This window comes from Chiloscyllium plagiosum, chromosome 16, assembly GCF_004010195.1.
Source record: "Chiloscyllium plagiosum isolate BGI_BamShark_2017 chromosome 16, ASM401019v2, whole genome shotgun sequence".
Classification (NCBI taxonomy): Eukaryota; Metazoa; Chordata; class Chondrichthyes; order Orectolobiformes; family Hemiscylliidae; genus Chiloscyllium; species Chiloscyllium plagiosum.
The window spans coordinates 55,978,754-55,993,330 of NC_057725.1; the positions used below are offsets into that span (position 1 = coordinate 55,978,754).

The 14,577-nt window shown below is 39.5% G+C and overlaps 1 protein-coding gene across 1 annotated transcript in view; it reads left to right on the top strand.

Moving 5' to 3' along the window:
• ighmbp2 (immunoglobulin mu DNA binding protein 2) overlaps positions 1-14,577 on the top strand; it is a 78,838-nt gene that overhangs the window by 19,626 nt on the left and 44,635 nt on the right. The window contains exons 4-9 of the mRNA XM_043706168.1: positions 3,198-3,393; positions 5,569-5,669; positions 5,981-6,144; positions 9,702-9,902; positions 10,808-10,955; positions 11,622-11,796. Coding sequence (XP_043562103.1) covers positions 3,198-3,393; positions 5,569-5,669; positions 5,981-6,144; positions 9,702-9,902; positions 10,808-10,955; positions 11,622-11,796 — 985 coding nt within the window. The remainder of the gene's footprint in view (positions 1-3,197; positions 3,394-5,568; positions 5,670-5,980; positions 6,145-9,701; positions 9,903-10,807; positions 10,956-11,621; positions 11,797-14,577) is intronic.

A 14,577-nucleotide genomic window follows, 5' to 3' on the forward strand; every position in this document is an offset into this window, starting at 1 on the left:
TTTACTAGATACATCGACTATCACTAAGCAATACTTATAACAGTGACATCTAGGTAACTCTATAAAATCTAACTGAATAGTATCAAAAGGTGCACTTGGTAAAGGAGTTTCACCTGGTGGACACTTTACTCTTTTCCTGGGATTATGCTTTTGACAAATTAGGCAATTTGCAGCTGCTTGATTTGCTTTTTCTTGCAGGTGGGAATTCCACCAAGTTTGGGAATTCTGTTCACCATTCCCTCCTTACCTACATGCGTATGTGTATGAACATAATCAACTAGAATAAGCAAAAGCGAGTCAGGCAGCTTATTATAACTATTTACATAACAACAATGGTTCATCCATCTTTGTCTTTCCTCATCAGAGGCACCCCCCTGATGGGTCCGTATTTGCTCTGGGTCAGGCATGGTCAGGGTGTCAGAAGAGGAAATAGGAGAGTCTCTCTTTGGTTTCCTATTCGTCATTTGAGTAACCATGTCTTCTTGCTCAAGACCTGCTTTCTTAGCAGCTGCGTCAGTAGCGTTGTTGCCTTTAGTGACATTGGAAGCATCAGAGGAGTGAGCAGAACATTTGATAATTGCCAATTGAGGGACAAGTTGAATAGCACTGAGGAGATTAACAACGTAGATAGCATTGAGGATGAGGGTTCCTGATGAGCTAAGGGAGCCACACTGCTGCCAAAGTTGAACAAAATTATTGGCACATCCAAAGGCGTAGTGGGAACCAGTATAGATATTAGCTGACTTTCTTTTAGTAAGTATACAGGCACGGGTGAGAGCAATGAGTTCAGCTTGCTGGGCGGAACAGGGTGGGTCGACAGAATAAGCTTCTAGTGTCTGGGATAAAGTGACAATGACATCCTGACATACGTTTGCCCTCTGGAGAGATAGAAGAAGAACCATCGACATAAAGTGTAAGGTCTGGGTGAACAAGAGCCTGATTAGTAAGATCAGTACGTGGTTCAGTAACAAGGTAATTTATGAGACCACAATCATGGGGAGGATCGGGCAGTTCAAGAGGTTCTTCCTGCAGGAATGTAACGGGGTTAATGTTAGAGCAGTATAAAGGAGAGAAACGGATTCTGAGTGGATTATGTTTAGAGGTAAGCAAGCATACTGCAGAATGGAAGGTACAGACTTTTACATTTTGATGTAAAGTTATATTAGAGGCAGCCAATCCCATAGTATGGATGGCTGGGAGAATCTGGGTGCAGTTTTAAAATAATCATGTAGAAGTCACGTGTACTTTCATCTTGAATGAATTAAATGTGGTACCAGTAGAATGCCATAGGCAGTCTGTAAATACTAATTAGGGGGCAGAGTTGTAATTGTCAACCTGTACGTTGGCTTAATCGTTCTAAGCGGAATTTTAAATTGTATTAGTTTGAATTGGACTTGCACTTCTGGTTGTTTTTAAAGTTGAACTGAAATACTTTTCTTTTGAAAAACGAGCAAGGTTTTGGTTCTTTCAGTAGTGCATCATTTTCTTTCACCGTCTGGTTAAAGAGTACGAACTGATTTTAAAAGCAGCAGTTAGATTTGATCAAAATCAGTGGCCTTAAGTTCAATCATCAGTGCAATTGTAACACTCCTAACACAGTGACAAATGATTCGTTGGGAGAAGGGCATGGGCCTCAACACATTGGTCCTCAGAGTGGAGGGGGGGGTGTTCAGGTGATTATTGTTTTATGAAGTGTGTTCACTTTGGCTGTACTGTGGGTGAGTTTTGAGGAGGCAGGCTGACAGGAGGAGAGGCATAAAATATTTCCTTCTCCAAATCAGAATCCCATTCCTCATTCACAGATGGATCAGGATTCTTTATGGGTCTTTGGGAGAGGACGGTGGAGTGTAAGGAACAGACTCTGTCATTCATCTGGTCTTGCACGGCTGAAGCCTGTTCTTATCCACCGGTTTTCCTTTTCATTGGGGCCCCTGACGTTTCAGCTTGGGTGCTTTTTTCTCTAGCCAATTCCAATTCTGCTTTTAAATCATATACTTCACATTTGCGTTTTAGTTCTGTCCAATCTAATTCGGATCCTTCCTCAGTTAATGGAATAATTCCCTGTTTAATACAGTTTTGCCTCCATGATGATTACATGGATTTTTCCCATTTTTCCCTAGCTACTTTTCCCCACACTGATATGGCTTCTTTCTGCTTACTTCCCTTTCTTTTTTCTCCAAATCCCTTGTTCAATTTTCATGAGTAGAGTTAAATTATGTGTGCCTCCTAGAGGCCAATCCTAATTTTGTTGAGCAGCTGCGACTGATATTTCCCTTAATTGTTTATCATAATTAGGGCACAGACTTGTTATTTAGTTAGGGGACATTTGTCTTTCATCTTATCTAGAGTTACACCCATTAGTCTTGAATTAAACATGTCTTCTTTTCAAGTTTGTCATATAATTCAAATAAGACGTAAGATCTGATTAGTTAGAATTGACAGTGGAGCGGTCTGTAGAGTGGTCTGTAAGAACAGCAATTAAGTTAAGGCTTTATCAATATTAACTTTTACAGAGTTTATATTCAATAACTGGTAATGGCTACAATATCATCAGAAAGTCCCAAAATGCAATTAAATTCAATCCATAGCAGATAAGCACTAAGAGTTAATTTTCTACTGGCTTCAACAACCTCAGCACTAAAATGGTCTCTCTCTCTCTCTCTAGTGTCCTTTTGAACTTTCAAGTCAGCTAAGATTCTTTTTCCCCTGTATCTGCCCCATTTGCAAGTGGTAATAAGAATCCATTATAACTAACAGCATCTGACCGTTAATTACAAAGCTTTTGATAGTACCGAGTTTTGTTTCAGGGTCAGAATAAACAGTCATTTATTTCACAAGGGAATGGCTGTGAATGTTATTACTTGATGTCCTGTTCACACAGATTCACTGATGCTAAGGCACATGTTCTTAATTGCCTTACAGCATCCTGTTATCACTTGGTGAACCCAGATGTCCCTATCATCTGCATTCTTTGAGATTTCCCCCCCCCCCTTTTTTTTGAGCCTTCCTGCCTGTCTGTTTTCTAGTGCAGTAAATGTGTTCTATAATTCAGCATTACATTTTAAACGTTTAAAGACAAGTTTTAAGGCTATAGACTTTCTCACATCTGCTAGCATAACATTTCTTTAGTGTTGAAATCGTAACGTCTATGTAAGGGGGATGAAAATCCATTAACTTTCTCTCTTGTTATTGTTCAGGAGATATTGTGGGTCTGTATGACAGCCAAGGCTCCACTCCACTGGACCAACTTGCATCTGGCATTGTGACGCGCATCACACAAAACTGTATCACTGTAGCTTTTGATGAACCCAGTGATCAGTTAAACTTCGACGTTAGCTCTTCCTTTAAACTTCTGAAACTGGCTAATGATGTAACATACAAAAGATTGACACGGTAAGCATGAATCATTTTGACTTAAGAGGCAAATGCATTGATGTGTTTTTAAGTTTAAAAAAATTGAAGTTAGATATCTAATAAATTAATCAAAAATATATGCAATGCTGAGACTATTTGCACTATATTATATTTTTCTCATTGGATTCAGTTAGCTCCTAACCTTGTTCATACTCCATACATGCTTGGAGAAATGGAAATCAATGACTACTTTTATGGCAATTTATTTGGACATGCACATGCAGATTGCAGAACATCCCTATATTAGTACAATGAGATTTAATCTGCCTGCAGAAAATTCTGATTTCATAGAGAGACATGGATTAGGCACTAGACCATTCAGCCTTCACGCTTGATCCACCAAACAAGTAGATCACAATTGATCTTTAACTGAGTTCCATGTGGCCCCTAATGTCTTGTAATCTGGATCTAGAAATTACCTAACCAGGTCCATAATTTAACCTCCATTCTTTGAGTTTCAATTTTAGCAAATTTTTACTTGAGGTATATTATTGAATTAATTCAGGAACTTCATTTTAAAAGGTCCATAGACATTCCACTGATTTAGCCACCTCTTGAAAGCATTGTCAGGTTAATCAGTTACGACCTTTCAATCCATGCCAGTCTTTAATCGTCTGCAAATTTTCAAATTGTTCAGTCGCTCTGTACATAATTACAGGCTTCATTAATTTCCTGATGATTGATGTTAGGCTGACATTAGTGGCACTTGTATGATATGAGTGATTATCTATAACTAGACAGCATCTAACCAATTCCACTTGACAATCAGTGGCATTGCTATCAACATCCTTGGGTTACCAATGAACAAAAACTGAATTTGGACTAGCTGCAGATATAAGAGCAGGTCGGAAGCTGGAGATTTTGTTATGAATAATTGTGTCCTGACTCCCCAAATTCTGTCCATCATCTACAGGTTATGAGTCAGGATTGTCATGGAATGCTATACTTGTCTAATTGTGTGTAGGTCCAACAACAGTCACGTAACAGGGCTAAACAACCTCAATCGTTGGCACCTGTTCTACCAACTTAAACTTTAGTTTTATTCACAAAAGGTCCATTGGCAACAGTGTGTGCAATTAAAGGTGCACTGCTGGAACTTGCTGTGGCTCCTTCAACAATGTTTCAGACTTTTAGAATACGTTTACCACCTAGAAGGATAAAGGCAGCAACAGTATCAAGATACCACCATGGCAAATTCCTTTCAAGTCACACAGTATTCTGACTTGGACAATATCATGACTCCTTCATAATTGCTGGGCCAAGATCCAGCATCTCGTCCCAAGGGTAGACCTCCACAATTATTTCGATGGTTCGAGTGCCACCTTGTCAGTGCCTTCTTGAAGGCCATTAGGAATAGGCTTTGAATGTTGTTGATATCAGTGATGCCCTTAAACAAATGAAAGATAACTAGTCTGTAATTCCTTGGTTTCTCTGTTTCACTGTTCTCTTAAATAGTGGAGTGACATGCAATTTTTCAACCTAAACAAATGGCTTCTGAGTCAAAAGATGTTTGGAAGTTCAGAGTTGAGGCACTGTTTAAACCTGGTATGGGAATTATCTGGTCATGGAGATTTATCATTTTTTAGTATCTTAATTTTCTTCATTACTTTTTTAAAACTTATGTTATTTTCAGAGAATCTGTTTCCCAGGTGCTAATATCCTGGAAATGTCAGGCATCTGTTTATCTTTCTCCATTGTAAACACTGACGCATAGTCCGTTTATAAGTAGTTATTCCCAGTATTTCCCTATTTTTTTGTTTGTAGTACCGTGACTGTTAATGTTGATTTTGATATCCCTTGCAAGTTCCTTCTCACGCACCCTTGTTGCAGCTCAATGCGATTTGGCTCCCTTTCTTCTTCACTGTAGTTCTTCCACTCTTAGAATCTGTACTTTCACGCAGTCTTGTTTATTTTTTCCTTTTAGTGTTATGTTGTCTCCTTCTTCTTTCAATAACAGTGACAAGCATGTTATTGCAAGTTATGCACATCCTTTTCTTACAAAGTGACTCTTCTGTGTATTGCATCCTGTAAATAGTTAGGCCCACGATCCTTTTTAATTAGTGTTTTTATTTCATGCTTCACACTTGTGTATATGAAAGTCTGACTTCATCAAAGTTGCACTCAGTTGTTTTGTTCATTTATTATTTATTTCAGTGCTTTAAAGGCCTTGAGCCAGTGTCATGCTGGACCTGTTTCCAAACTCATCGACGTCCTGTTTGGCACTTCTGAGCCAAGTTCTCCCTCAGAAATTCTAAGTAAGATCAATTTCTTGCACATCATTTGTTCATTATTCTGATATTTGAAAATGAAGGCTTAACTGTAACTTTACAATATAGTGTCATCGAGAACATATAAAGTATATGTTCACTTTGACTATTGTGACCAGTTTTGTTTTTCAATATAGAAGTGTTGGTGACTGACTACATTTTCCTAAAATGGTCAGGAATTCTGTATTCATTAGGAGTGCATTCTCTTTTTTTTTTGTGTTGTACATACATAGCAACTATAGTGTTGATGTGATTTATTTCCTTTAAGAAACGTTTGTTCCTGGTTTATTTTCCTTAAGAAATCCCAGAACTGTACAATCCTAACCTGGATGACTCTCAAAGAGAAGCAATACATTTTGCACTCTCGCAGAAGGAAGTTGCAATTATCCATGGGCCTCCTGGTACTGGAAAGACAACCACAATTGTGGAAATAATTCTACAGGCTATAAAGCAAGGTCTGAAGGTAAGCCAATGATTGATAAGATGTTATGTGGGATAAAAGAGCAGCTCCAAATCATTCAGAGCATGTTTGAAATGTTACTTGAAAACCAAACTGAAGAGCAAGATAAAACCAAGGAAAGAAATCTTGATTTTACACTGATTTGGAGCTGTCAGTGTTGGACTGGGTGTACAAAGTTAAAAATCACACAACACCAGCTTTTACATTGTTGGCCATTGTACTGGAAGAAGAATGTGTAGCAGATTCATAAAAGCTAAGAGGTTAAATATGTTAAAAAGAAAATGTTGAAGGGGTGTGTAGAAGTGCGGATGGGTTACACTAAATGGATAACTGAGAGACAACATTGATGTGATAGGTTGAATGGCCCCTTTATTTTGTGCTGAAGACTTCATTGTTTCCTTTTCAAGATATTATTGGATATACCATCAAATTTGAGACAACAAAGGAGATGAGAGTACTTTGAAATGATGCATAGATAGGATGATGATTCTGTCGACCTGGATCCTTCACCGGTGCTGATATCAGACTGTTTTGATAGAACAATTACAAAGTTGTTTTAATTAATAATTATCCACCAACTTTCTAAAGTGCAAATTGATTGATTATTTCCATTTCCATATTCTGAATTGACTAATGCATCTAACCTACACATCCCTGAACCCTGTTAGCAAGTTAGCATGGCCAATTCACCTAACCTGCACGTCTTTGGATTGTGAGAGGAAACCGGAGCACCCGGAGGAAACCCACGCAGACACAGGGAGAATGTGCAAGCTCCACACAGTCGCCTGAGGCTGGAATCAAACCCGGGTGCCTGGTGCTGTGAGACAGCAGTGCCAACTGCTAAGCCACCGTGCCTCCCCTTAAGTATACATTCAGTTCCATCATAATTTCAGGCAATATATTTGAAATCATAATGACTTAATTTGTTTATTTTTAATCCTACTTCTTTACCCATTAGTTTGCTCTTTAGTTCAGTTACCAGGCAGTGTGATTCTAGTAGACTGGGATGGCGTAATTAGGAAGAGTTGAGTGGAGTGGGATTGATTAACCTGATTTTATTTCAACCTGTTGTCTTATGCACTGCCAGCAGTGAATGAATTGGGCTCACTGGACGCTGCATTGAAAGCGATCCAATTTGCTCCATCATAGAAGTGAACATTTATGCCCTTACTGTTATTCTCAGTGCAGAATCTGAGCCATTTTAAATTTGTTGCGTTTGAGAGCTTTGGACTGTTGGCATCGATTGCTGCATCCTTTGTAGGGGGTCTGAGCTGAATAAGCAGCATGAACCATATTGACAAAAATCCAAAAGCAAAATACTGTAGATGCTGGAAATCTGAAATAAAAACAGAAAAACTGGGGTAGTCCTCTGAAATCAATCAGGTAGAAGAATCCTGACAGCCCACAGAGGGTCTAACCCAGCAATGTAAGTAAAATTTGAATGATACACAGATGCTAAACAAAGGTGCCAAGCCTAAAAGTGATGTATGTTTATTGTGTAACTTTTGGATAAACAGGACAGCTGCTGACTTTCTGCATTTTTATAAGCATGTCTACCCTCCTAAACCAGCTGTTGAATTTATTCCATAGTAAATGTGAGCACCCATGTCCTTACCATTGTTCGCATTGCAAAATCCGAATCATTAAATTAATCTGTGTTATTTGTTTGTGGTGACTTATTGTTATTCTGATGGCTCCAATTACTGAGAGTAATTGATTACCATTTTATATGTTGCTAAATATTGGCTTCTGTGGTAGTGTTCCTACCTTTGAGCCAGAAGGCCCAGGACCAAGTCCCACCTGATCCAGAGGTGTGTCATGGCATGTTTGAATGGATTGATTAAAAATATCTAGATTAAGTGAAAGCATAAAAGCATGTTAGCAGAATGACATCCTAACAACAATGGAAAAGTATCAAAAGCTGCTAAGCCACTTTTGAACTATTCTTACAATTATAATAATCTCAAAGAAACTGGCGAACTTTAGAAGGTGGTTCACCTTTCTGTACAACAGAGATTTTAAGTGTGAAATGCACCAAATGCACCAGTTCCAACATGGTTTTCCCTTTTGGCTGTCTCTCTAATTTGAAGGGGGTTGTTTTTTCTCAAACATGGCATTCATGGTACTGAGAGACACTAATCACTATGTTTGACAATATTATGGCACACATTTGGGTAGTTGAGGCTTGGACCCCGGCCTTCTGGTTCAGGGATAAAGGTAAAGTCAACATAGTCTCAGAGGGCCATAGGGCTGCTCTCTAATTAAAGAGAGTCAACTGTGGTAAGTTTAACTTGAGGGTCACCACACATCAGTCGAGGGACACAGCTGAAAAAGCAGGACCTTCATGGTAACCTCACCTGATACGGGAATTGATACCATGCTGTTGGTTCACTCTGTATCACCACCCAATCCCCTTCCAGAGGTAGAGATGTTTCTAGTGTGGCAAAAGAACTCTTCTAATGGTGCCGATAGTCTGTGCTTGAGTTCAGACCCAGTGAGATTAGTCGTAGGGATCTTAATTATTCAGCTCCTGCATAAAGGGATTTGATAGCAAGACCAATAGAATTAACTGTGTTTCATTCGCCAGCCTTCTGGCATTTCACTGAGACATAAAGCCTGGTGGAATTTGTAAACTACCTGACTGGTTTTATTTGCTTTCTTAGAAATGTGTTTCACAAGGAGGAGGGAGAGATAAAGAGCCAGCATGACTTGGAGCCTGACTTATGTAATAAATTTCTAATTCAAGAAAAAAAAATCACGTGGGAATTAGAGCCAATAACGAAGCATGGGGTGATGACTATTTTTAATTTTCCCGTTTTTCCAAAAAAGTCTTTAAGGTATACTTTACTGGTGATTTAGTTCTAAATTTGACCAGGATTGGAATTACAGCATGTTTTTGAAATTCAGGAGTTTTCTACATTTTTTTCAACTTTAAAATTAGCTAGATTGAAAATTGCTTTCCAAAGTATCACAGGGACACATCACTGCGGCTCTAGAAATGTTCATCAGATATCCTATGCCTCCGTGTAATTACTCTGTCTTCGAATCCCAAAAGTATGGAAGCAGGCCATTCAGCCCATGAAGTCCAGACAGGCTCTGTGTAGAGCATCCCACCCATTACCCACCCTAGTCCTGTAACCCTACATTTCCCATGGCTAAGCCACCCAGCCTGCACATTTCTGGACACTAGGGGCAATTCAGCATGGCTAAGTCTAACCCCATCTAACCCCTGCACATTTTTGGACTGTGGAAGGAAACCCAGAGGAAACCCATGCAATTGTGAGGAGAATGTGCAAACTCCATGCAGACAGGCACCTGAGGCTGGAGTCGAACAGAGGTCCCTGGTGTCGTAAGGCAGCAGTGCTAAACGCTGAGCTACCATACTGCCCAAAGTCCAAAGCATTATATTATAAAAGTAAACCAAAATAATACACCATATATATCTGTGAGTGTCATGATCCCTGACAGCTTTACATGTCTAATTTTGATCAGTCTGTTTCATTGATCTGGATGTCAAATGATGCCTTATCAATTAACTTTGTTTAAAAATTCCTTTCAAGGTGTTGTGCTGTGCTCCCTCGAACGTTGCTGTTGACAACCTTGTTGAACGTCTAGCGCAATTTAAAACACAGATTTTGCGTTTAGGTCACCCTGCACGACTGCTTGAGTCCATCCATCGTCATTCTTTGGATGCGATATTAGCTAACAGTGACAACACCCAAATAGTAATGGACATCCGAAAGGACATTGATCAGGCTTTTGTGAGTAACTCCATAAAAAGGAACCAGATTGCAATTTTCTGGAGAATTGTACTGTTTTTTAAGTCATCTAATTTTCAGTGAATCTGCAAACTATTCAACTGAATTGTTACTTATGAGTCATGGAAACAGACCCTTAGGTCCACCTTGTCTGCACCAACCAGATATCCTGAAATGATCTAGTCTCCTTTGCCAGCATTTGGCCCATATCTCTCTCAATCTTTCCTATTCATGTATCCATCCACATTTCTTTTAAATTTTATAATTGTACCCACCTCCAACACATCCTCTGGAGACTTGTTCCATATATGTACCACCCGCTGCATGAAAATGTTGCCCCAGGATTCCCATTTAAATCTTTCCCCTCTCACCTTAAGCTATGCTGTCTGATTTTTGGACTCCCCTGCCCTGGAAAAAAGACCTTGGCTTTTCACCCTATCCATGCTCCTCATGATTTTATAATTCACTGTAAGGTCATCCCTCAGCCTCTGACACTCCAGGGAAAACAAAACTCAGCCTATGCCGCCTCTCCCTATCATTCAAACTCTCCAGTCCTGGCAACATCCTTGTAAATCTTCTGTGAACCCTTTCAGGTTCAACCGCATCTTTCCTGGCGCAGGGAGTTGAATGCAGTATTCTAAAAGTGGCTTCACCAATGTCCTCATCAGCTGCAACATGACATCCCAAATCCTATATTCAGTGCACTAGCCAATGAAGGCAATCATGCCAAACACCACCTTCACCACCCTCTCCACCTGCACCTCCACTTTCAAGGAACTATGCACCTGAACCAAAGGTTTCTTTGTTTGGCAACACTCCCCAACACCTTGCTGCAAAACCTGCTACAAATTTTATGTTAATCTGTCAATATTTTCGTAAACATAGCAAAATTTTTATTTTATCCCAAGGCAAAATTGAAAAAGACACAGGAGAGAGGAGAGAAAGCGCATTTTCGTGGTGAAATCAAGACTTTGAGAAAGGAGCTGAGAACGAGGGAGGAGGCAGCTATCGTACAAATACTTAAAAAAGCCAGTGTTGTGTTGGCAACTAACACAGGTAGGCCTTATAAGGAACAAAGACACAATCTACTTGAGTAAAGAAGAAATTTTATTTATTTTTTGCACATATGTGCCTGGACATATTGCATTATGGATAATCATTCTGATAAATGGATCAGCATGGTACATGGTCAATACTGCATTGAGTTGTGGGTTTAGAGTTTGTGCCCAAGTCCTAAAGTGAAAGCTGACCTTTTATCGCGACATTTGTTTTTATGGATCTTTTTGCGAAGTGCGCTTTTTTTTAATGTGTTATGTGACAACAAAGGCATTGTTGTCCTTTTTCCTGTCAATAAAGTATGGAGATTAGAGGTTATGTTTTCAGGATAGGTGATCAGGCCAATTTCAATTTGGTTCACCTAGGATGGTATGTAAAAATCAAATGTATAAAAAAGTGATGTGCTGTGAGCTATTAACAGAAACATCATGTCAACAGTAACCATATTTTTATGCACCAAAGATGCCTGCTTTACTTATAAACATTCAACAATATCTGTAGTTCTCTGACCATGAATTCAAAGATAACAAGAATAACAATACAAGTTTGTGATATAATGGGATTGAAATCTTACTATTGTAAATCAATTGTCTGATTAGATTCATTTTTACACCCAGTTTATCCACTGATGTTTTACTTTTCTTCATTGCTCTTTGTAATTTCTAGGTGCCTCAAATGATGGTCCATTAAAACTTCTGTCAGATGATTACTTTGATCTTGTGGTGATTGATGAATGTGCACAGGCACTGGAAGCAAGTTGTTGGATACCATTAATGAAAGCCCCAAAATGCATCCTGGCTGGGGATCACAAACAACTTCCTCCAACCATCATTTCTGACAAGTAAGTCCACTAAAGGTAGTAAGAGGCTCTGTATCAGCTTGTCATGTGGAGCTTTGTTAAGGGCTTTGGTAAAGTCCACATAGGGAACATGCACCACCATGCCCTCAACAGTCATAAGACTATAAGACATAGGAGTGGAAGTAAGGCCATTTGGCCTATCGAGTCCACTCCGCCATTTAATCATGGCTGATGGGCATTTCAACTCCACTTACTCGCATTCTCCCCGTAGCCCTTAATTCCTTGTGACATCAAGAATTTATCAATCTCTGCCTTGAAGACATTTAGCGTCCCGGCCTCCACTGCACTCCGCGGCAATGAATTCCACAGGCCCACCACTCTCTGGCTGAAGAAATGGTCTCCGCATTTCTGTTCTGAATTGACCCCCTCTAATTCTAAGGCTGTGCCACGGGTCCTAGTCTCCTATATTGAAGTTGTATGAGTAAAATCTTTGCAGATGCCATCAAGTAAGAAGGCAGCCTGAATATTAGAGAAAGATTCAAGCATGTCTATGGGCTGTGTGCTGAAAGATGAAATTAGGAAGGGCATCTGGGTGTCTTTGGGTCAGCATGGACTAGATAGGTTGAACAGCCCCAACTGTCTTGTTTTTATGGTTCTGTGTAAGAGGAATTAAATCCAATCTTTCCTTTCTCTTTGGTACTTTCCTGTAAAAGAACGATTTGCACAATTTAATCTGGTCATTGTGAAATAAATTGTTTGGAACCAAGGAAATGGAATACATGTAAAATGGAATCACAGTACAACATACTGATCAAGAAAATAACCTGCGAATTACAGAAGATAAATTAATTTACTTAAGAAAAGTAGTAAATAAGTATCGGATTTCATTATTAGCGGGATTTTTTCAATGAATTAATTAGGTCAGACATTAATTTGACCCAATCGATGTTCACTTCTGGGAAGGAAAGAAAATCTGGCTGGAAGGAAATATTAGAAAAATTGAGCTTATTTGCTTTGGCAAAATGAGGAAACAGAAGATTTAACAAGTTTGAAGATGGCTAATTGTTTTATTGATAAAGGGTAAAGTTATGAGGAACATTTAGTAGATAAGAAGGTAAGAATAGGAACAGAAGCCAGGTACAATCATACAGTCGCATCCTCCGAAAATCTTCAGCTGTTCAATTACATCAGACTGTTTCTATCTTGAAACTGGCTCTTTCAACTTTTTTTTGTCATTTTCTGTATACATTCAAAAGAAGAAAAAAATTTCAATGTAACAGTAAGAAAACGATAGTACTTCTGTCGCATCACATTCCATTCACAGATGATTCTAAACACTTCACAAACAATGGTTTATTTTTTGCAAGTGCAGTCACTGTTTTGAAGGGAGATGCAGCAACCAAATGTACAAATCAACCTATCACATTAAAATTTGGCAGTAAAATTGTGGCTGTAAGCACTGCTTTTTGAGGTATCTTGGCTATTGGAGAGGTGATTTCCTCAAATTCCAGGAGCAGTAATTACTGTTTTATATGCTGTTGCATTGTTTTGGAACTGTGGGGGAGAAAGATCAAAACAGCGTCCTTTAAAAGGGAGGAAGAGAGACAAATGGAGAGAACACAAGGTCAGAAAGAAACCCACGCTGCTGGCTCTCTCAGCAGTGGGTCTGCACAGCTACTGCCTTTGCTGTTGTGAGTTTAAGTATCTTTGGATATTGGAGTGCGTCTAAAAAAAAAAATGAACAGTGAATATTTCTGCGGCCATCAGCGAAAAATCAGAATGGTGTGTTGCCTCCCTAGTGCCAGGATCAAAGATATTTTGGAGAGTGCGCAGAATATTTTCAAAGAGGAGAGGGACCAGCAGGAGGACGTTGTACACATTGGAACGAATGACATAGGAAGGCAGAAGGATGAGATTCTGTCTGGTAATATAGAAAGTTAAGAATTTTAAAAAGGAGCTCCTCGAGTGGTAATATCTGGATAATATCCGGTGTTACGAGCTAGTGAGGGTAGGAATAGAAGAATAGTACTGTAGACCCTCAATAGTCAGTGGGAAATTGAGAAACCAATTTTAAAGGAGATTTCAGTTATCTGTAAGAATAATAGGGTGGTTATGATAGGGAATTTTAACTTCCCAAACATACTCTGGGACTACCATCGTAGTCAAAGTTTAGATGGAGAGGAATTTGTTAAGTGTACACAAGAAAACTTTCTGCTTCAGTATGTGGATATACCTACGAGAGAGTGTGCAAAACTTGACCTATCTTTGGCAAATAAGGCAGGGCAAGTGATTGAGGTATCAGTGGGGGAGCGCTTTGGGGCCAGTGACCATAATTCTATTAGATATAAAATAGTAATGCAAAAGGATAGACCAAATCTAAAAGCTGAAGTTCTAAATGGGAGGAAGGCCAATTTTGATGGAACAGAGGAACCTCGATTATCCGAATACCAATTATCCGAAAATTGGATTATCCAAAGGAGATCTCCAGGTCCTGCAGAAACATTACATCAACAGTGATCATGCTTTTTGTTTACAGCAATTAAACAGGCACTGTCTCCAAATGACTGACCTCCTGCCCTCTCTTCCCGCAGGAGTGTACCCTAAACCCCCTTCACCAGATCATCTCTCTAACATTGTCCTGTACAGGGCAAAGGTGCAACCTGTCAAAATGTTGCAGTAAAAAGTTTGTGTGCGCGCACGCGCTATTTGGAGACTTAGCCCACAAAGATGGTAGCAGCAGTCTGGCTGGTATACAGTCTGGCTGGTATACAGTCTGGCTGCCCCAGGGAGGGGGTGGGTGTTCAATGGGGATAGTGGGGGGGG